At 36.5% G+C, this 15,614-nt stretch overlaps 1 protein-coding gene across 2 annotated transcripts; it reads left to right on the forward strand.

Moving 5' to 3' along the window:
- Nucleotides 1–1,561: 1,561 nt before the first annotated feature.
- NUP43 (nucleoporin 43) lies at nt 1,562–14,844 on the forward strand. 2 transcript variants are annotated; one of them, XM_036906940.2, is made up of 9 exons: nt 1,639–1,815; nt 2,127–2,249; nt 3,131–3,208; nt 4,321–4,501; nt 5,781–5,916; nt 6,652–6,803; nt 7,375–7,494; nt 8,742–8,864; nt 11,609–14,844. In XM_036906940.2, the coding sequence occupies exons 1-9, from the start codon at nt 1,696–1,698 to the stop codon at nt 11,836–11,838; spliced, it is 1,263 nt and encodes a 420-aa protein (XP_036762835.1). In that variant the 5' UTR covers nt 1,639–1,695; the 3' UTR covers nt 11,839–14,844. The 2 variants fall into 2 exon arrangements, with proteins under 2 accessions (XP_036762838.1, XP_036762835.1); XM_036906943.2 differs by lacking the exon at nt 7,375–7,494 and having other exon boundaries at nt 1,562–1,815.
- The last annotated feature ends 770 nt before the right edge of the window (nt 14,845–15,614 follow it).

Here is a 15,614-nt window from a genome sequence, read left to right on the forward strand (position 1 = left end):
TGGTTCTCAACTCTGTAAAGCACCGATTCAGCGAGCGGAAAAACACCATGACATAGGGGATGGGAAGGAGCGTGGGGAATGCTTGCTCCTTAGAACATACAACTGGTTAAAAATATCATAGTATTTTTCAGCTAATTAACCTCAAGTACCACCGTTAGAATGGACACCAGTTTTATTGCTATCAGCCCTCCAAGACCTTTGAGAGCCTGACGGGGAACAACAGTACCTGTATCGTCCAACCGGCTGACTTCCAACCAGACTAAGATTGAGAATCCACTCATCATTTGGTACAATAAACTTTTAAGGAAGGAAACAAAGCTAAGTTAAGACATTAATACTACTGCGTGAGCAGCAATTTTCAAATTCCAGTTCTCACCAGATTTTGGCAACTGTGATACTCAAGCCTACCTCCTATGCAAAATGTACATGACCTATTTTCTGATATTCTGTGACCATAAATGAAACTATACTCAATACGGTGTTGTCTACTTCAGTGTTAAGAATAAAATTGTTGTTTGGAACTCTAATAGTTTTATATTTCATGTCTCTGTAGTTTCCTGATAGAGTTCAAGTGAAAAAAAGCCAGTCTATCCCCAATAAGAACCTGATAACTCTCATTAAAGCTGATCTGGATGGGTTACATTTACATGTAGTTCTTTCATAAGCTGTGGCTCTGAAATAAGACTTGCTAATACCAGATAAAAACAACATCAAAATATCATGGCCCCTTTTAAAGAGACAACCAACATACTTACGAAGATAATATAGTTTTTTAAAGATAAGTATCATACTTCATTTATGCAGTATGATTTGCATTCTAATTGACAAGATCTGCATTAAAAAAACTAGCAACGGAGGGCAAAATCTAAGTGCTATTGGTAGTCCAGATATCCCGTGCAATTTTTATGGGCTGGGGTAATCAGGAAAAGATAGGGAAGAAACCGGCCCTTGAACGGTGGGCAGGATTCTGAGAAGTAGAGAGGAATAAAAGGATCTTACAGTTGCAATCAAAAGCACAGAAGAAGCCTAGGGCACCTATTCCTGGGCTGTCCACGATACATATCAAACTCATTCTTAATTATATGCATAAATGGAGAATTGAGGAAGGTTACGCAGCTGGACAATGGGCGTCAAAACTAAACTGGAGTCCCTAATTACAACTCCTGGCTCCGACAGGGTTTATTAAAAACTTTGAAGCAAGGAATTTGGGAGGCAAAGAAAGAGCGTTTTAGAATAATGGTGGTACGTTAATGGACGTACTTCCATAAGAATTCAAGAATTTTGAATCTTTGAGCAGTGAAATGCAAAACTGGATGATCAGGTGTGGTTACTAGGTGGTTTCTCTTGGATTGATTTTATATTGCTTTTGTTCTTAAATTTGTTTTACATTGCACAATTATTGCACAAATGCATTGTCTCGGTGTTCCTATGCTGATTTTACAGATTAGGAGCAGGTCCTACAGCACACGGAACGGTACACTTCTGCCTCTGTTCCGAGCCGCCTCAGGAGGGAAAGGCGTCCCAACTTCTTCAGGCTTGCGGGGTGGCGGTGCCCGCACTGCCTTACGGATGAGAATTGGCTCTCCGCAGCCACCGTCCGCCCCGTTAGGTCTGGTCCAATCAGGGTTCCGCGGGAAGGGGCGGGAGTGAAAGGCACGCGTTGTGCTGCGTGGTGTCTGTGCGGCTGTGTCAGGCATGGAGGAAATTTATGCCAAGTTTGTGTCTCAGAAAATCAGCAAAACCCGCTGGCGACCGGTACCTCCGGGGAGCCTGCAGACCACCGAGACCTTCGCTACGGGCTCTTGGGACAATGAGGTATTCCTAGTCTGGGCTGGGAAGCCCCAGCCTGCTTTCCTGGAACCGCGCCCCTGCCCCCCGGCGCGCGAAATCTCTCGCCTTCTAGCCCCTTGCCCTTCTCCTTCCCCGGAGCCGCCCGTTTCGGGCTCGGTTGACCTGTACGTCAGAGCCATCGATGGTGTGCCTAGGCCTCGCATATCCTTGTGTTTTAAGCTATTACCACTTGTCTGAGATGCTTTTAAAGAAAGGTTGCTTTAAGGCAATGCAACCTTGAATTTCCGAGAGTTTGAAGGATATTTCATCTCAAGATAAAACTTTCTGCTTTGCAGGAAAATTATGTTTCACTGTGGTCTATTGGAGATTTTGGAAACTTGGACTCTGATGGAGGATTTGAAGGAGACCATCAATTATTGTGTGATATCAGACACATTGGTGATGTAATGGATCTACAAGTAAGTTTGTATAGTAGATAAAAGCTAACATTTTAAAAACTGAGAGTAATACATTTAGAGATACGAAAGACCCTGAAGTTTGTCTAGTCTCCCCGGGTTTGCAGAAAACTGAGTTCTCTCTAGTTTGATTTGCCAGCATCACATATAGCCTCTTAGCGGTAGAATTAGAAGTGGGGAAGGGGATGTGGGTTTAATCCTAGTTTTTTAATCCTAGTTTAATTATTCACCATCTACTATGTGCTAAGCACTTTTGGGTAGTTTTACGTAAGTTAATTTAATTCTCATGACATGCTTGTGAATCAAGTATTATCTCTTTTTTATCAATGAGGAAACATATCTTTTGAATACATACTATATGACAAACACTTTGCAAGGCACTTTATGTGTTTCTGCTTTCTGAATTCTCATAACAACTTCCTAAGCAGGGATTAGTCGTCCCTAAAACTGTTTTAAAGGTTTACCAGGGCTTACAAAACTTGACCAAGACCTTAGAGCAAATAGTAAGTGGTAGAAATGGAATTAAGTTTTCACATCTTGGGCTGTATAACTTCAAAAGTCTCTGAATTTTCTTCTGTAGAAAGCCGCTTAACCCCAGGAACGATACTTTTCTAAATCTTTATGGTAGTGGTTCAAAATTAAATCAGTACAGGGACACGAGTTAGGGAAAAGACTATTGTCATTTATTTTTCATGAAAAAATACTTCTATATGTAATAGCAGTTTGAATTTCAGATTGCATCACATTTTATTTGCTTAGCTCTTTGCATTTTATTATATATTAGAGGTTCTTTGCACTTTAAAATTGTTATACTACTAATTGAGCTGAACAAATGGGCTTCCCCCTACTGATATTTCTGAAACAAGCAGGAATTTTCTGTTTAGTTTTTTGACCAGGAAAGAATTGTAGCTGCTTCATCAACAGGATGTATAACGGTTTTCCTTCACCATCCAAATAACCAGGTAAATAATTTTTGCTTGAAAACTGGATTTGTATTTTAATTATTTTCAGGAAGGTTTAAAGAAGACTGTACTTAAAAATGACACAAATAATTAAGTTTTATAGTCTCAAAACATGGAGGGGAAAAAATATTACCCATCTTTCAATGTATTAATCTTAGAACCATGTTTGTGTGGACTTCTTTTAAAATTGAGTATCTCTTAAATTCTCTTAGTTTAGACCTAACATTATGGTATTCTGGCAAGTAATTTTCTTCTAATTTTTGTCTTTTGAAGAAAAAAAGAGTAACTCCTAGCTCAGGTATCATGAGAGAGAATAGGAACAGCTACTTTGTTTCTGTGGATAGAACCTAAGTTTTAATTAGAAGAGAGGGTCCACCATATGAAGACTTGGCGTTTGCTCAGCAGCTTTCTTGTGTGCTAAAAGCCCAAGAGGGCTGACCTTCACAGCATAGTGGTGAGGACAGTCCTTTAAAATAGCCCCACTTGTAGTAACAATTTTAAGTTGCTGGAAGAGAATGCTTATTTAGATTTTGGGATTAAGAAAGGTCACCTTGCAGAAAGGCATTCCTAGTAAATATAAAGCCCAGATCTTATTATTTTTTTAATGGAGTCATTTAGGAAGCACTGTAGATTTTTATCTTAAATACAGGCTAATTCCCTCAAGAATTTAGAGTTGCACTATAACATCTTAGGATGCTGATGGACAGTAATTGCAGTGGGGTGTGGGGGGGTCTTGATGATATGGGTGAATGTTGGAACCACAATGTTGCTCATGTGAAACCTTCATAAGATTGTATATTAATGTACCTTAATTAAGAAAAAAAGAATTTAGAGTTGCTTTAGAATACACACAACTACCTGATACCCAAAAAACATCGTCTTACTTTCAGTTTGAGGTATTAACAAACAGCGTTCCTTTGAATCTGATCCCATTATAATGCTTTGATGGAAGTAGTTTCGAAACTTTAAAACTAGGCAATACAAAGGAAAAAGAGAGTTACTCTTTTTCTAGAAGTGTGTGAGACAGTTTTAAAATACTCTTTAGTTGGAGGAAAGTGCTAGTTTTTAGAACTTTGCTTTGCTTTAATCATACTCTCATTTCTGACACCTAGACTCTGTCAGTCAGCCAGCAGTGGACAACAGCTCACTACCATACAGGTCCTGGCAGTCCTTCCTGTAGCAGTGCTCCATGCACAGGTGTTGTGTGCAACAACCCAGAAATTGTCACAGTTGGAGAAGATGGTCGAATAAATCTTTTCAGAGCTGATCATAAGGAAGCTGTGAGAACTATAGGTAAGAAAAGTCATTATATTTCTTTTACCCATTACATAGTAACTGAGCACCTACCATGTGTTGAGTAAACACAGTGCTAGACATTTGAGGGATATAAAAATATACAAAGCAGGATCTCTTTATCAAGACAGTATGTTGATAAGGTATGTATGAATGAGGCACTACAGAGGAGAAAAAACGTTTTTTTTTGGTTGGAGGGGGAATTACTGGTTAAAGAATTGAGGGCAGGTGGCAATTTAATCTGGGTTCTAGACCATAAATAATACTAATAGATGGCGCACCAAACAAAGGGAATAATTTGGAGGCAGAATAAGGCCATTCAGAGAATGACAAAAAGTGTAGCTTGACCTGACTTTAGATGTTTATATAGGAGAGGTGACAGATAAAGCAAGAAAGGTAATTGGGGCCAGGTTGGGAGGGTCTGATGCACAGCTACTGAAGTTACATTTTGTTAGGTGGGCAACTAAGGAGCCATTGAAAATGTTTTAGCAAGGGTGTGATGTGCTGTTTATCATGCTTTAGAAGGATTATTCTAGTGTAATTCTGAACTGTGTCTCACACAGACTTACCTGAGGAAATTTTTAGCTGCCCACCACCGTACACTTCCTGAATTAGAACTTCTATGGATGGAGTCCAGTTCATGGGCTGATTCACAGTTTTTGTGCTATTTATTGTGATTTTTAGTACTGAGGAACTTATTTAACTGTTAAGGACCATTGTTTGGTGGTTGGAGGAGTGTAACAGAACAAGTCTGTAAGTATATCCTAATTATGTGGTATAAGCTTAAACACTCTAGGAAAAGTAAAAAGACCATTATAGCAATCAGGAACAACTTCATGGATGAGGAGAGAATTGATGAGCATAAAAATTAATAGATCTGAGATAAGTCAGCAGAGTACTACAAGTTCAGGATAGGCTATGTATGAAGCACTAGGGTTTAGATCAATAAAATGAAGGCTATAGGTTAAGCACTGGTGGGAAATAAAATTGGTTATAGAGGAGGTTGAACAGCCATCTCAGAAAGAGAGGATAACAATCTTAAGCGGAAATAGAGAAATATGTGAAAACTCAGCCCACTATTTGGAAAACATGTCCTGTGAACAATAACATTTTCTATCAAGGGAGAGTCCATTTTAATATGTACATTATTCTCCGTTTTTCTGTAGAAATTAAACTAACTTATTTAGAATCTCACTGGTAATATTTCAATAAATAGAAGGAATTGACTTAAGATTTTCATGGAAAGGGGGTACTAATTACTTATTTTCTTTATTTGTAGACAATGCAGATAGCAGTACTCTCCATGCTGTAACCTTCCTTCGAACTCCTGAGATTCTTACAGTAAATTCAATTGGACAGTTAAAAATATGGGATTTCAGACAACAAGGAAATGAGCCCTCCCAGATATTATCACTGTAAGTTTTGATTTGTAATTTCAGTAGCAAAATGCAGAATTAATTTGTTCAATTGTATGTAGCAACTGACTTTAAACCATATTGTATTTTAATTGAATTTTAAGAGAATGATCCCTGATTAAATTTAATAAAGCAAATATAATTTGATGGGCTTAATACCAGCATGCTGTATTTAGTAATACTTTATTGATTCAGGGCCTTTATCTCTGAAGTCTGTTATTTAATGGGGAACTTCTGTACATCAAATGATTCCATAAATAGTGCATGTAAGATACTCTAGATGTGATTAATACAATCCAAGATATTTTTTCTGAGCAGAAATCCCCTTTTCTATGTGTGCAACCTTCTCTAATAAAATAAAATGTGTCAAACTGAAAAATAATTATATAAACTAAGCATTAAATAAGGTAGGAGTAAAGAATATGCTATTTAATTGATATGTAATTTTTCTAAAAAGCCAGAAAATGGAAATGCATTTTGTACACCTTAACCATCAGATTATCTTCCTCTCCATGTCTCCAAATTGAAGAGAGAATTGGCCTTTAATACCACCCCCCAAAATTCTGATGTTTAGGGACATTTAATATAGTGAGTTTTTTGGCATGATTTAAGTTCAGTCAGAAGCTCCAGCGACAAAGTTGTTATTTAGGTACTAGAGCAAGACGTGTTCCATGGGTTATACAAAAATAAATTATATTTTGCAACATGTTTGATGTCATTGTATCTCCATAAAAGGACTGGTGACCGAGTGCCACTCCACTGTGTTGATAGACATCCCAACCAGCAGCATGTTGTAGCTACTGGTGGCCAGGATGGAATGTTGAGTATTTGGGATGTTAGACAAGGTACTATGCCTGTGTCTCTGCTGAAAGCTCATGAAGCTGAAAGTAAGTGTTGTGTAGCTATGTAGTTTTTGTTGGGTGAGTTATGTGACATATTATAAGCAGCTTTCCATAACAATAGATATGCATCTATATCACAGCTTTTGGGGGAATTACATAAATTTATAATAATTAACTAATCCTTTTTTATTTGACATTTAAGTTCTTCAACGTGTTTCAATACTATATCCAAACCACTGTGGTTATCCTTACATGTTTGTCTTTATACACTTATTTTCTTAATATAACTTTTTAGAAATAGGATTGATGAGCCACAAAGTTTGCATAATTTAAAAATTATGATACATGTTGTCAAACTATTCTACATAAAATAATACCAGTTTATATATGTGAGAATGTCCTTTTCCCATGCAAATGCAGACTTTTTAATATCTGATATTATTTTATATTTAAAAATCTGTGTTCCTCAATTTATTGTACCTTTTTCTCTTTCTAACAAGAACAGTAGACATGTGTCTTTGTTTTGTTTTGGGTTTTGTGTGTGTGTGTTTGTGTCTTGATTTTGGTGGGGAATTTTTTGGCTGGACAGAAATTTTTTATTTATCACCCGTCTTAGATATCATGCCAGAGAGGATTATAGCTTTAAATTCTGACTTAAGAGAAGTTGGTATCAATCCCTGCTTGAATAAAAGAACAAAGAGCAAACTTTATACCAGTATTTCAACTCTCAGTTTAAGTAAGTTCACCATTACCTTGGAAAGATAAATGACTTTTAGGATTATATTTAAGAAGCAAATAAAAGCAAAGAAAATTTTCTCCAGTGTGGGAATACGGTATGCCCTCCTGGAGTCTGGTGCTGCCTAACCCAGTGGTAGTAGAATTACACACTTTTTTATCAGCCCATTTTTAACTGCCAGCCTGTATTGTTGAGCAATACACACAAATGCAGTGGATTGTAATATATTATTTTAAATTCATCTTGATTCGTGGCTAGAAATGAAATAAATATGTTTTGCCAAAGGTTTTCTAGTTTGAAAATAAAGACTTAAAAATCTAGATTTGGGCTGTTTTCTTTTGACTCTACAGGCTGTTTTTTTTTCACTTTGTTTAATGAAACAGTATCTATGTACTTTATATAGGGATTCACCAGAACACCAGAACATTCTTCTCCTCCTGAGGAAGGTGATGTCTTTATATTCTGTAGCATGATGTTTAATTGTGGCAACTGTCAGAAGGAAAATTGCCAGTCTATAATATGTGCCTTGCTCTTTTTATGCTATACCCGGGCACTTTCTATGCTGCCTTTTGAACGTCAGCCACCCCAGAATCACAGAATTCTTGTGCACAGACTACCCGTTTTATCTGCAGATAATTTTCAAGGGGTCTTGGCCAGTCATTGGCTCCCAGATTGGCTTCTTTAAAGCTGTCCATCTGAAACTGGATCCAGATTCTTGGGGCACTGCCAGGTCTTGGTTTGCTAGGTGCACTTAGTTGCTATGTCTGTTATACAGACCAGAAGTATCCAGAGTTCTGTCATGAACCAAAACTGGACTCTGCCTCTTAGAAATCCATTTCTGAATTACCTGTATGGTCTTCTCTCTCAGTCTATCTAATAATATAACTTTCATACATTAATAACACAGGAATTGAAAATAGAATTTACCAATTTAAAAAAAATCTTTTCAGAATTACCCCACTGTCATACCTTTCCATAAAAAAATATAATAGGTCAAGGGATTAGCATTTATTTTCAGGCCTAGTACACAAGTAGACTTACTTGGCTTCTTTACCTACCTACCTGTTAGAGCCATTTGGAGAGCCATTGTGTTTTTTTCTTAAATTCTGAAGCCTTTGATTTTTATCACAGACTTGGGGTTTGAAGGTGTGTTATGGAGGTTAATAAAGCTGATGCCTAGAGACAGGCTTTTACTATTTGTTCAACTAATCTGCATAGGGAATAAGTGTCTTGGTTCTTACCTTTAGTGTGGGAAGTGCACTTCCACCCGTCCAACCCAGATCATCTGTTTACCTGTTCTGAAGATGGGTCCCTCTGGCACTGGGATGCCTCTGCAGATGTATCTGAGAAATCATCACTCTTTCATCAAGGTAAAAAGTTTTAATGAACATTCTTGTGTGTGATTTTATTACATTTTTAAATACCAAATTAGAAATTCTCAGATTTTTAACATTAAAGAATGGCAAAATGTTTCCATTCTCCTGCTTTAGGGTAAATTCTAGAATCATAGGGATTGAATTCTGACTGTCAGCTACTTACTGCTATACTACTGAGAACCAGAAATGCTGGCTAACTTTGGACAGCCAGGTGTCTTGTTTTGAGTACATTGTCTGGGGTCCTCATGCTATGGGATAGGCATTGACAGCTCTTATATTACATTGCCAAGGGTGTATGGCAAAACAAAAGTTGGTCTATTAAAGTACTGGTTTTTCCTCAGACTAAAAGGCCCTATCTCCTGATTAAAGATGAATGTAAGGTTGGCCAGAAACTATACACTTAAAATCAAGGGGAATTTCTTTGTTATGGGTATTTGCCAAGCTTCCTGTTTTTTGAGTTTGTCTGTGGTTCCAAAGGTCATTTATTCATTTACTCAGCAATTTTTCATCAAATGCCTGCCATGTGCTAGGCACTTTTCTAGGGGATGGAGCCTACAACAGTGAGCAGAACAGAGAGTCTGCACACAGAGAAAATTTTCTAGCAGACAATAAGTAGATAATGTTTCGTAAAGATCCGGTCAGAAAAACAGAAACTCTACTAGATTTAGAAGGAATTGTTTTCATGTGTTTTAGAAGGGCTAGAAGAATAAAAGTATGAAAGAAGCTGGAAGAACAAATAGGAAAAAAGAATGAATAATGCCCAGAAATAAGGAATTATTAATAACTCTACTGCTGCACTGTTGGACATGTGTCAAAGTTGGTTTTGGATCAGGAGAAAAAGTTCCACCTCAGCCAGGGCTGGAATTAACTGCCAGTGTCATCCTGGAGCTTCTCTCCTCACCTGCCTTCCAGTTGCTCACAGTAGTTGACCCTTCCTCCCATTGGCAGGGTCCACCTGGAACACAGATGGCAAGGGAACCTGAAAAATGGAGTTTGTCCCTATAGTACATAGTAGAGCATGGAAAAGTGGGAAAGGGAGCTGACAGCAAAAAGGGAAAGAACTGGGCCAAATACACTGATGACTATGAAGAAGGGTAAAGCAGAATTGGGCAGGGGTGGAGTGTTCTGGTATTGGGAGAGGCCACTTGGTGGAGATAACATTTGAGCAGACACCTGAGAGAAGTGAAGGTATGAAAGCATTCCAGGCAGAGGAAACAGCACATACCAAGGGCCTGAGACAGGTAGAGATCAGCAAGGAGGCCACGATGGATGCAGTGCAACTAGCAGGGTAATCACTCTGGCTACTACTATGTAGAGGATGGACTATGTAGAGAGGGATGGTAAAAATGGAAGCAAGGAGACCAGGTAGGTTCCAAACTTGCTATGTTGCTATGTTGGTTCTCAGTGTTAATTTTCACAGTATTCAAGAGTAATGTAAGATAATACAGGAGTAGTGAAAAAAAAACTAAGGGAAAAATACAGAACTTTTCCAGAAATATTGTGGAGAAGTATGTAATGTGTGGAGCATGTAGTTTGTCTCTGCTAGCTTCATTTGTGGAGAAACAAATAATTTTATCTAAGGATTAACTAAGTCCTTCGTTTTTACTTCTTTCCTCCAGTACACTAAGTTATATTTGAAGGACTTTGGTTAGACAGGAAATAAAGCCATTTACTATATTCTGTGTCTATTATTGCAAGGCACGGTATTAGACACTTTGAAAAGGTAGAACGTATAAACTGTGCAACTTGCTTTTAAGGTATAATTTCCTTATGGAGAAAGGGATATGGAAAGTTAAACCATGGCATAAGAAATGTTACAAGATAGTAAGTTAATGGTACACACAAATGATGAGGAATCCAGCCAGGAATGGAGAGAGAAATATGAACTAGAGTCATCTTCAAAGCCTCCTTAGACAAAGAAGTTGAGGTGGGCTTTCAAGAATCAGCAAAATTTAAATCCACTAATTCTTAAGCTTTAAAACATTAGGGACTTCACTTTGTATTCCCAGCACTTAGCGTGGAGCTTGGCACATAGTAGGTACTCAGCCTTCACTGAAGAAATGAAATCTATCCTTATTAGATCTGTCAGAAAGTTGAAAGAAAATTGCAAATTACAACTTAAACTGAAATAGTGCTGTTGCCTCACCAGTTTTATATTAATTGCAGAGCACTGTTAAAGATAACAGTATGTATAATCTGATAATGTTCAAAAATTCTACTTTTAAGAACATTTATCTAAAAGATAATAAAAGGAAATCTTAAAGCAAGTTTCAGAAATATCTTTCTTAGAAATATAGAAATATATTTTTAGAAATACTTATCTTGAAATATGTCCAGAATTTCTCATGATTATGTCATTTTTTATTACCTATGGACTTATATTTCTGTGTTTATCTACCTTTTTGGTTTCTTTTTCCCTTATTTATTCTACTTGAATTCTGGCCAATTTATTACATTTTTGAGACTTTCATTAAAGAATAAACAGAAAGGCAGGGTTAAAATCTGCTTTGCCTAAGGAATTCAAATTTGATATAGATATTATCCCTTGAAAATTTGAGAATTTAGTATCACTTAAATAAGTCTTCCATCAAAAATGTGTAGTGAAGAAATTGCCATCCTGTTACTCTGAGAATTAAATAAGTTTAAATCACTGCCCTTTTAAAATATCAGAATTTCTGAATGTTCACTAATATAAATTAGTCTTGAAAGATGTTTTTCCCTTTTCTTTTTTTCTCTAGGGGGAAGAAATAGTACTTTTTTGCCTTATAGCGTTAGTAACCAGACTAACGTTCCCCAGTCCCTCATGAGCTCCTGGCTCAGCACTGATCCTGCGAAAGACCGCATTGAAATCACAAGCTTGCTTCCCAACAGGACTTTATCTGTGAACAGTTTGGATGTTTTAGGTCCTTGTCTTGTTTGTGGAACTGATGCAGAAGCAATTTATGTTACTAGACAACTTTTCTCATGAAATTACTGTAATTATAATAAGATCTCAGGTAAAACATGTAAGTTAGCCTTTTGAATTCCAACTTCTATGCAAATTTCTATTATTGGAAAATGTGGAGTTTGCACAGGAAGCTTCCATAAATTTGTTAATGTTGATGCCTACTTTCAGCGTTTGTTAGGTGAATAGTCCCCTAACTGTCTCAGAGTCTGATAGATGACTGATGGCAAAGAATTAGAATGGGTGGAAGAATATCAGAGGAATCTTTGTGCTGATGAATACACTGCCTTCAGACACACTATTCTGGACAGCTTATGGCACGAACTTTTAAACTTTAATGTTGTGGCACTTAATACCATCAACCCTCAAGGAGTTCTGGCCTTTTTTCGACAGATGGTAATTATGGAGGGTATATCCCTCCTTGGTGGCATTAACCAATGTTAATGTTTATTCTTTCTATTACAAGGATGATTTTTTTTTCAATTCTTACACATTTTATTTCCTTAATAATATACTTTTTTCAGAAAGAACTGAGTAAAACAGAACTAACAATTTTTGTGGTGTTCAGATTATTTTTAAAGGTGAAAATGTTCTGACAGATTCCTTTATTACAGTGTTTGAAGAGACCTCGTCAACTGCTTAGACCCAACTTTTTCTTGAAATGAAAATACATTTCCCTAAGAATTTTTGCTTTTGTTTAATTTTACAACTAAATCACCAAACTGGACATTGTACAATAATATAGAATTTGTCATTGATAAGTGAGCCAACTTCCCTAAAATTTGATGGGTGACATATACATGAAGCCAGTGTGATGATATGCAAGAGTATAGAATTGTGCCACCTTTATCCTTTTCCAAATGTTAATAATGACCTAATATGTCGTTTTTTAAGACAATTTTAGGATTGTCTTTACATAGTTTGTCAGATTAAATACATCATTAAAATGTTAAGACCTTAATGATAAATTACTACTATTACACAGTTGAAGTTTGTTTTCATTTACTCTATCTTCTGGTAATGGTAATTATGGTAATTTTGTGTTTCTGTCTTAATAAGTATTTTCAGTTATTTTTATGCCACCTTATCTTAGGGTTTTTTGGTTTTGTTTTTTTGGGTCAATATTTTTAAATGGAATACACATGTGCAACTGCTTTTGTATATATATATTTGCTCAGAAATATTTTATTGAAGATTAGTAGTCACTTTGAATTCCAGATAATCAGAGAAGTAAAGAAATTGTTGCTGATAGGAATTTTTAATCTGTATATAGTTTTATTGTCAGGAATTGTTCTTAAACTTTTCTGTTATTACATAAGTAATTCATAACAAAACAATTAGAATCAAAAAGAAAATTTTAAGCATTTATCTCAGAGACAATAGTTTTTTCATACACTTTTTTATCTATCAACGTGTATAATTTTGTTGTAAAAATGAAATAAATCATACATATTTGTGGATATACATTCCTTAGCGGTAAACACATATATTTAATAATAAAAACATAGCTATGAATTTTCCTTCGACTTTATATTTCCCTCTGTATGAATGTCTTGCCGCAGCCTAAGCTACAGTGTCGCCTCTCTTCACCAGTATAGGCACCTACCATTCTACTCTGCAGGCTAACATTCTTGCTCTGGGTGGGCCCAGAGTCATTCTCACCCCAGAAGACCCTAGATCCCAGGTGGCACATCTTCTACCTTCTGTGAATGGTAAGCTTGTGCCTTTCCTTTCATCTGCATTATCTGGTGTTACAAAATTTGAAGGTTTCACATATGTTGTTAGCACCCTTCTCAGTTTCCAACAGCAATATACACAATTTTCCTTGATCATACAGTAAATAATTAGTAGAGCAATGGAGCCAGACATGTAGGCTTAGAATACCAGGTTGGACTGCAGACAAGTTTTAAGTTTAAGGTTTGCTTTGATTTAGGGGCATTTGTAACCATGAGTAAAAGAAAGTAAATTTGAATAATGTTACATTTCCTATCAGTAGATGAATTCTGCCAGATTTAATAAGATACGGGAATTTTATGTAGTATAAATAAAACCTTAAGTTAGGAATTTTTCATTGTCACTTAGCGCTCTTATTCATGAAACTATCAAATAGTTTCTTTTCAGAGCTTTCGGATCATAGATGAAAGATACTTGGAGGGCATCTCCAACCTAAGTTTAATCATCATTTTCACAGCTTTCTGAACAAATTACCATCCAACCTCTTTCTCAACAAATTTCACCCAACTTGAAAATATACCATGTTAAAATATCCCATTTCTCCAGCCTCCCCTCATTTGTTCAGCTTTAATTGATACAGCATTATGGCAGGGTTTTAGTCTGTGAGTTGTATCCAAAATAATCTTGTAAAAAATGCAGAATCATGTTATTGTGGGTTAATGAAATGACCATGTGAACCTACTATGAGAGAGCCAATCACGAATTTATTGAATTTGCTTTATGTTGGGGTGCTTTACCGTAAGGTTTCACCAAATAAATTTTCATGAATGAGATTTACTTCCATTTGTCTTCTTCAGGAGCTACACAAAATTTAATTCCTTTAATCATGTACTCAAATACTCAAAACTACATATTGTAGCTCTTTTAGTGTAAACTTTTTAAATCCCTTCAATGGTTTCTTGTAGGCAAGGTTCCTTTCCCAGCCTTTCAGGCTTTTCTTGGCCAAATCATGCTCACCCTTCTGTACTCCTTTTAGGTGTCATTATCACAAGAAAGCCTTCCCTGGTCTCTGATCATCTGGGCTAAAATGTACTCTGTTTCAAAAGCCTATTGTGTAGCGTTTATAGTGTGTTTAAACAGCGATGTGTTAAGCACCCTGTCTCCCTCTACTGTACCACAAGACCAAGAACAGGACCCACATCTTAGTGTTGTATTAAGGTTTATTTTAACACAATGTCTGATCTGCAGTGAGCACTGAGTCAGTGTAAACTGAACTAAACTCACAAGCTTGTTTTTCCTTTAAAAAATACTCCCATTTGCCAAAGACCATCATTAAAGTGTGACTTCCAAAATGAACATTTCTGAGTGGTGTCTGCCTTGCTGGGAGTATGGTTCTTGGTACAATTTGTTCAATCAAACTGCTGACTAGTTGAACTTAAACCCTTAAATTTTCACACATGATACTCCCTAAGCCATACTTGCCATATTTGAGTTAATGCAGATGGTTTTGGATCTATACATAGGTCCATCCATTTTCTAAGACAAATTATATTTCGGTATAGAAAAGAACTGGCAGTCTCCTTTGGAACTTTTCTGCAGAAGCTGATCATCTTCAGAATTGCCCAGCATGCTTTCTACACTCATCCCATTGATGATGAGATAGGTAACAATGGACTGAAGTGCTGAGGCCCACTCCTAGAATCCTCTCAGTTATCAGGCACACTTGAATCACTGGTATTTGGCTACAGTTTTGAAATATTTATAAGCCAACTTTTATTACTGACATTCTTCCCCATTTATTTATCTTACAAGGCCATTGTAGGAAAACACCTGTGCCATAGCTATCATACCAAAATATAGCATAATTGAAAAATTCCTTGTCCTTTGTTAATAATACTTGTATTTCAAAGTATTGTGGAAACATCCTTTTAATAATCCTAGAATCTTGTCCAAAAAGTATACTAAGTTCACTAGTGTTTAATTTATATCAAGCCTTCGTTTAAGCTTATGCTATCAATATGGTATCTAGCTCAGTGTAGTTACCTGGTCTGAAGTAGTATTAAGTGTTCTTGTTCCACAGGTAAGAAACCTGGGGAGATCCAAACTATAATATGCAACTATTTATT

The sequence above is a fragment of the Manis pentadactyla genome, chromosome 12, assembly GCF_030020395.1.
Source record: "Manis pentadactyla isolate mManPen7 chromosome 12, mManPen7.hap1, whole genome shotgun sequence".
Taxonomy (NCBI): domain Eukaryota; kingdom Metazoa; phylum Chordata; class Mammalia; order Pholidota; family Manidae; genus Manis; species Manis pentadactyla.

What these genes read in the sequence shown, in the direction of transcription:
- NUP43 (XM_036906940.2), top strand. Translation starts at nt 1,696, where the DNA reads ATGGAGGAAATTTATGCCAAGTTTGTGTCTCAGAAAATCAGCAAAACC. An exon ending in CGGGCTCTTGGGACAATGAG is followed by an intron (nt 1,816 to 2,126) that starts GTATTCCTAGTC and finishes TCTGCTTTGCAG; the next exon opens with GAAAATTATGTTTCACTGTG. An exon ending in ATCATCACTCTTTCATCAAG is followed by an intron (nt 8,865 to 11,608) that starts GTAAAAAGTTTT and finishes TTTTTTCTCTAG; the next exon opens with GGGGAAGAAATAGTACTTTT.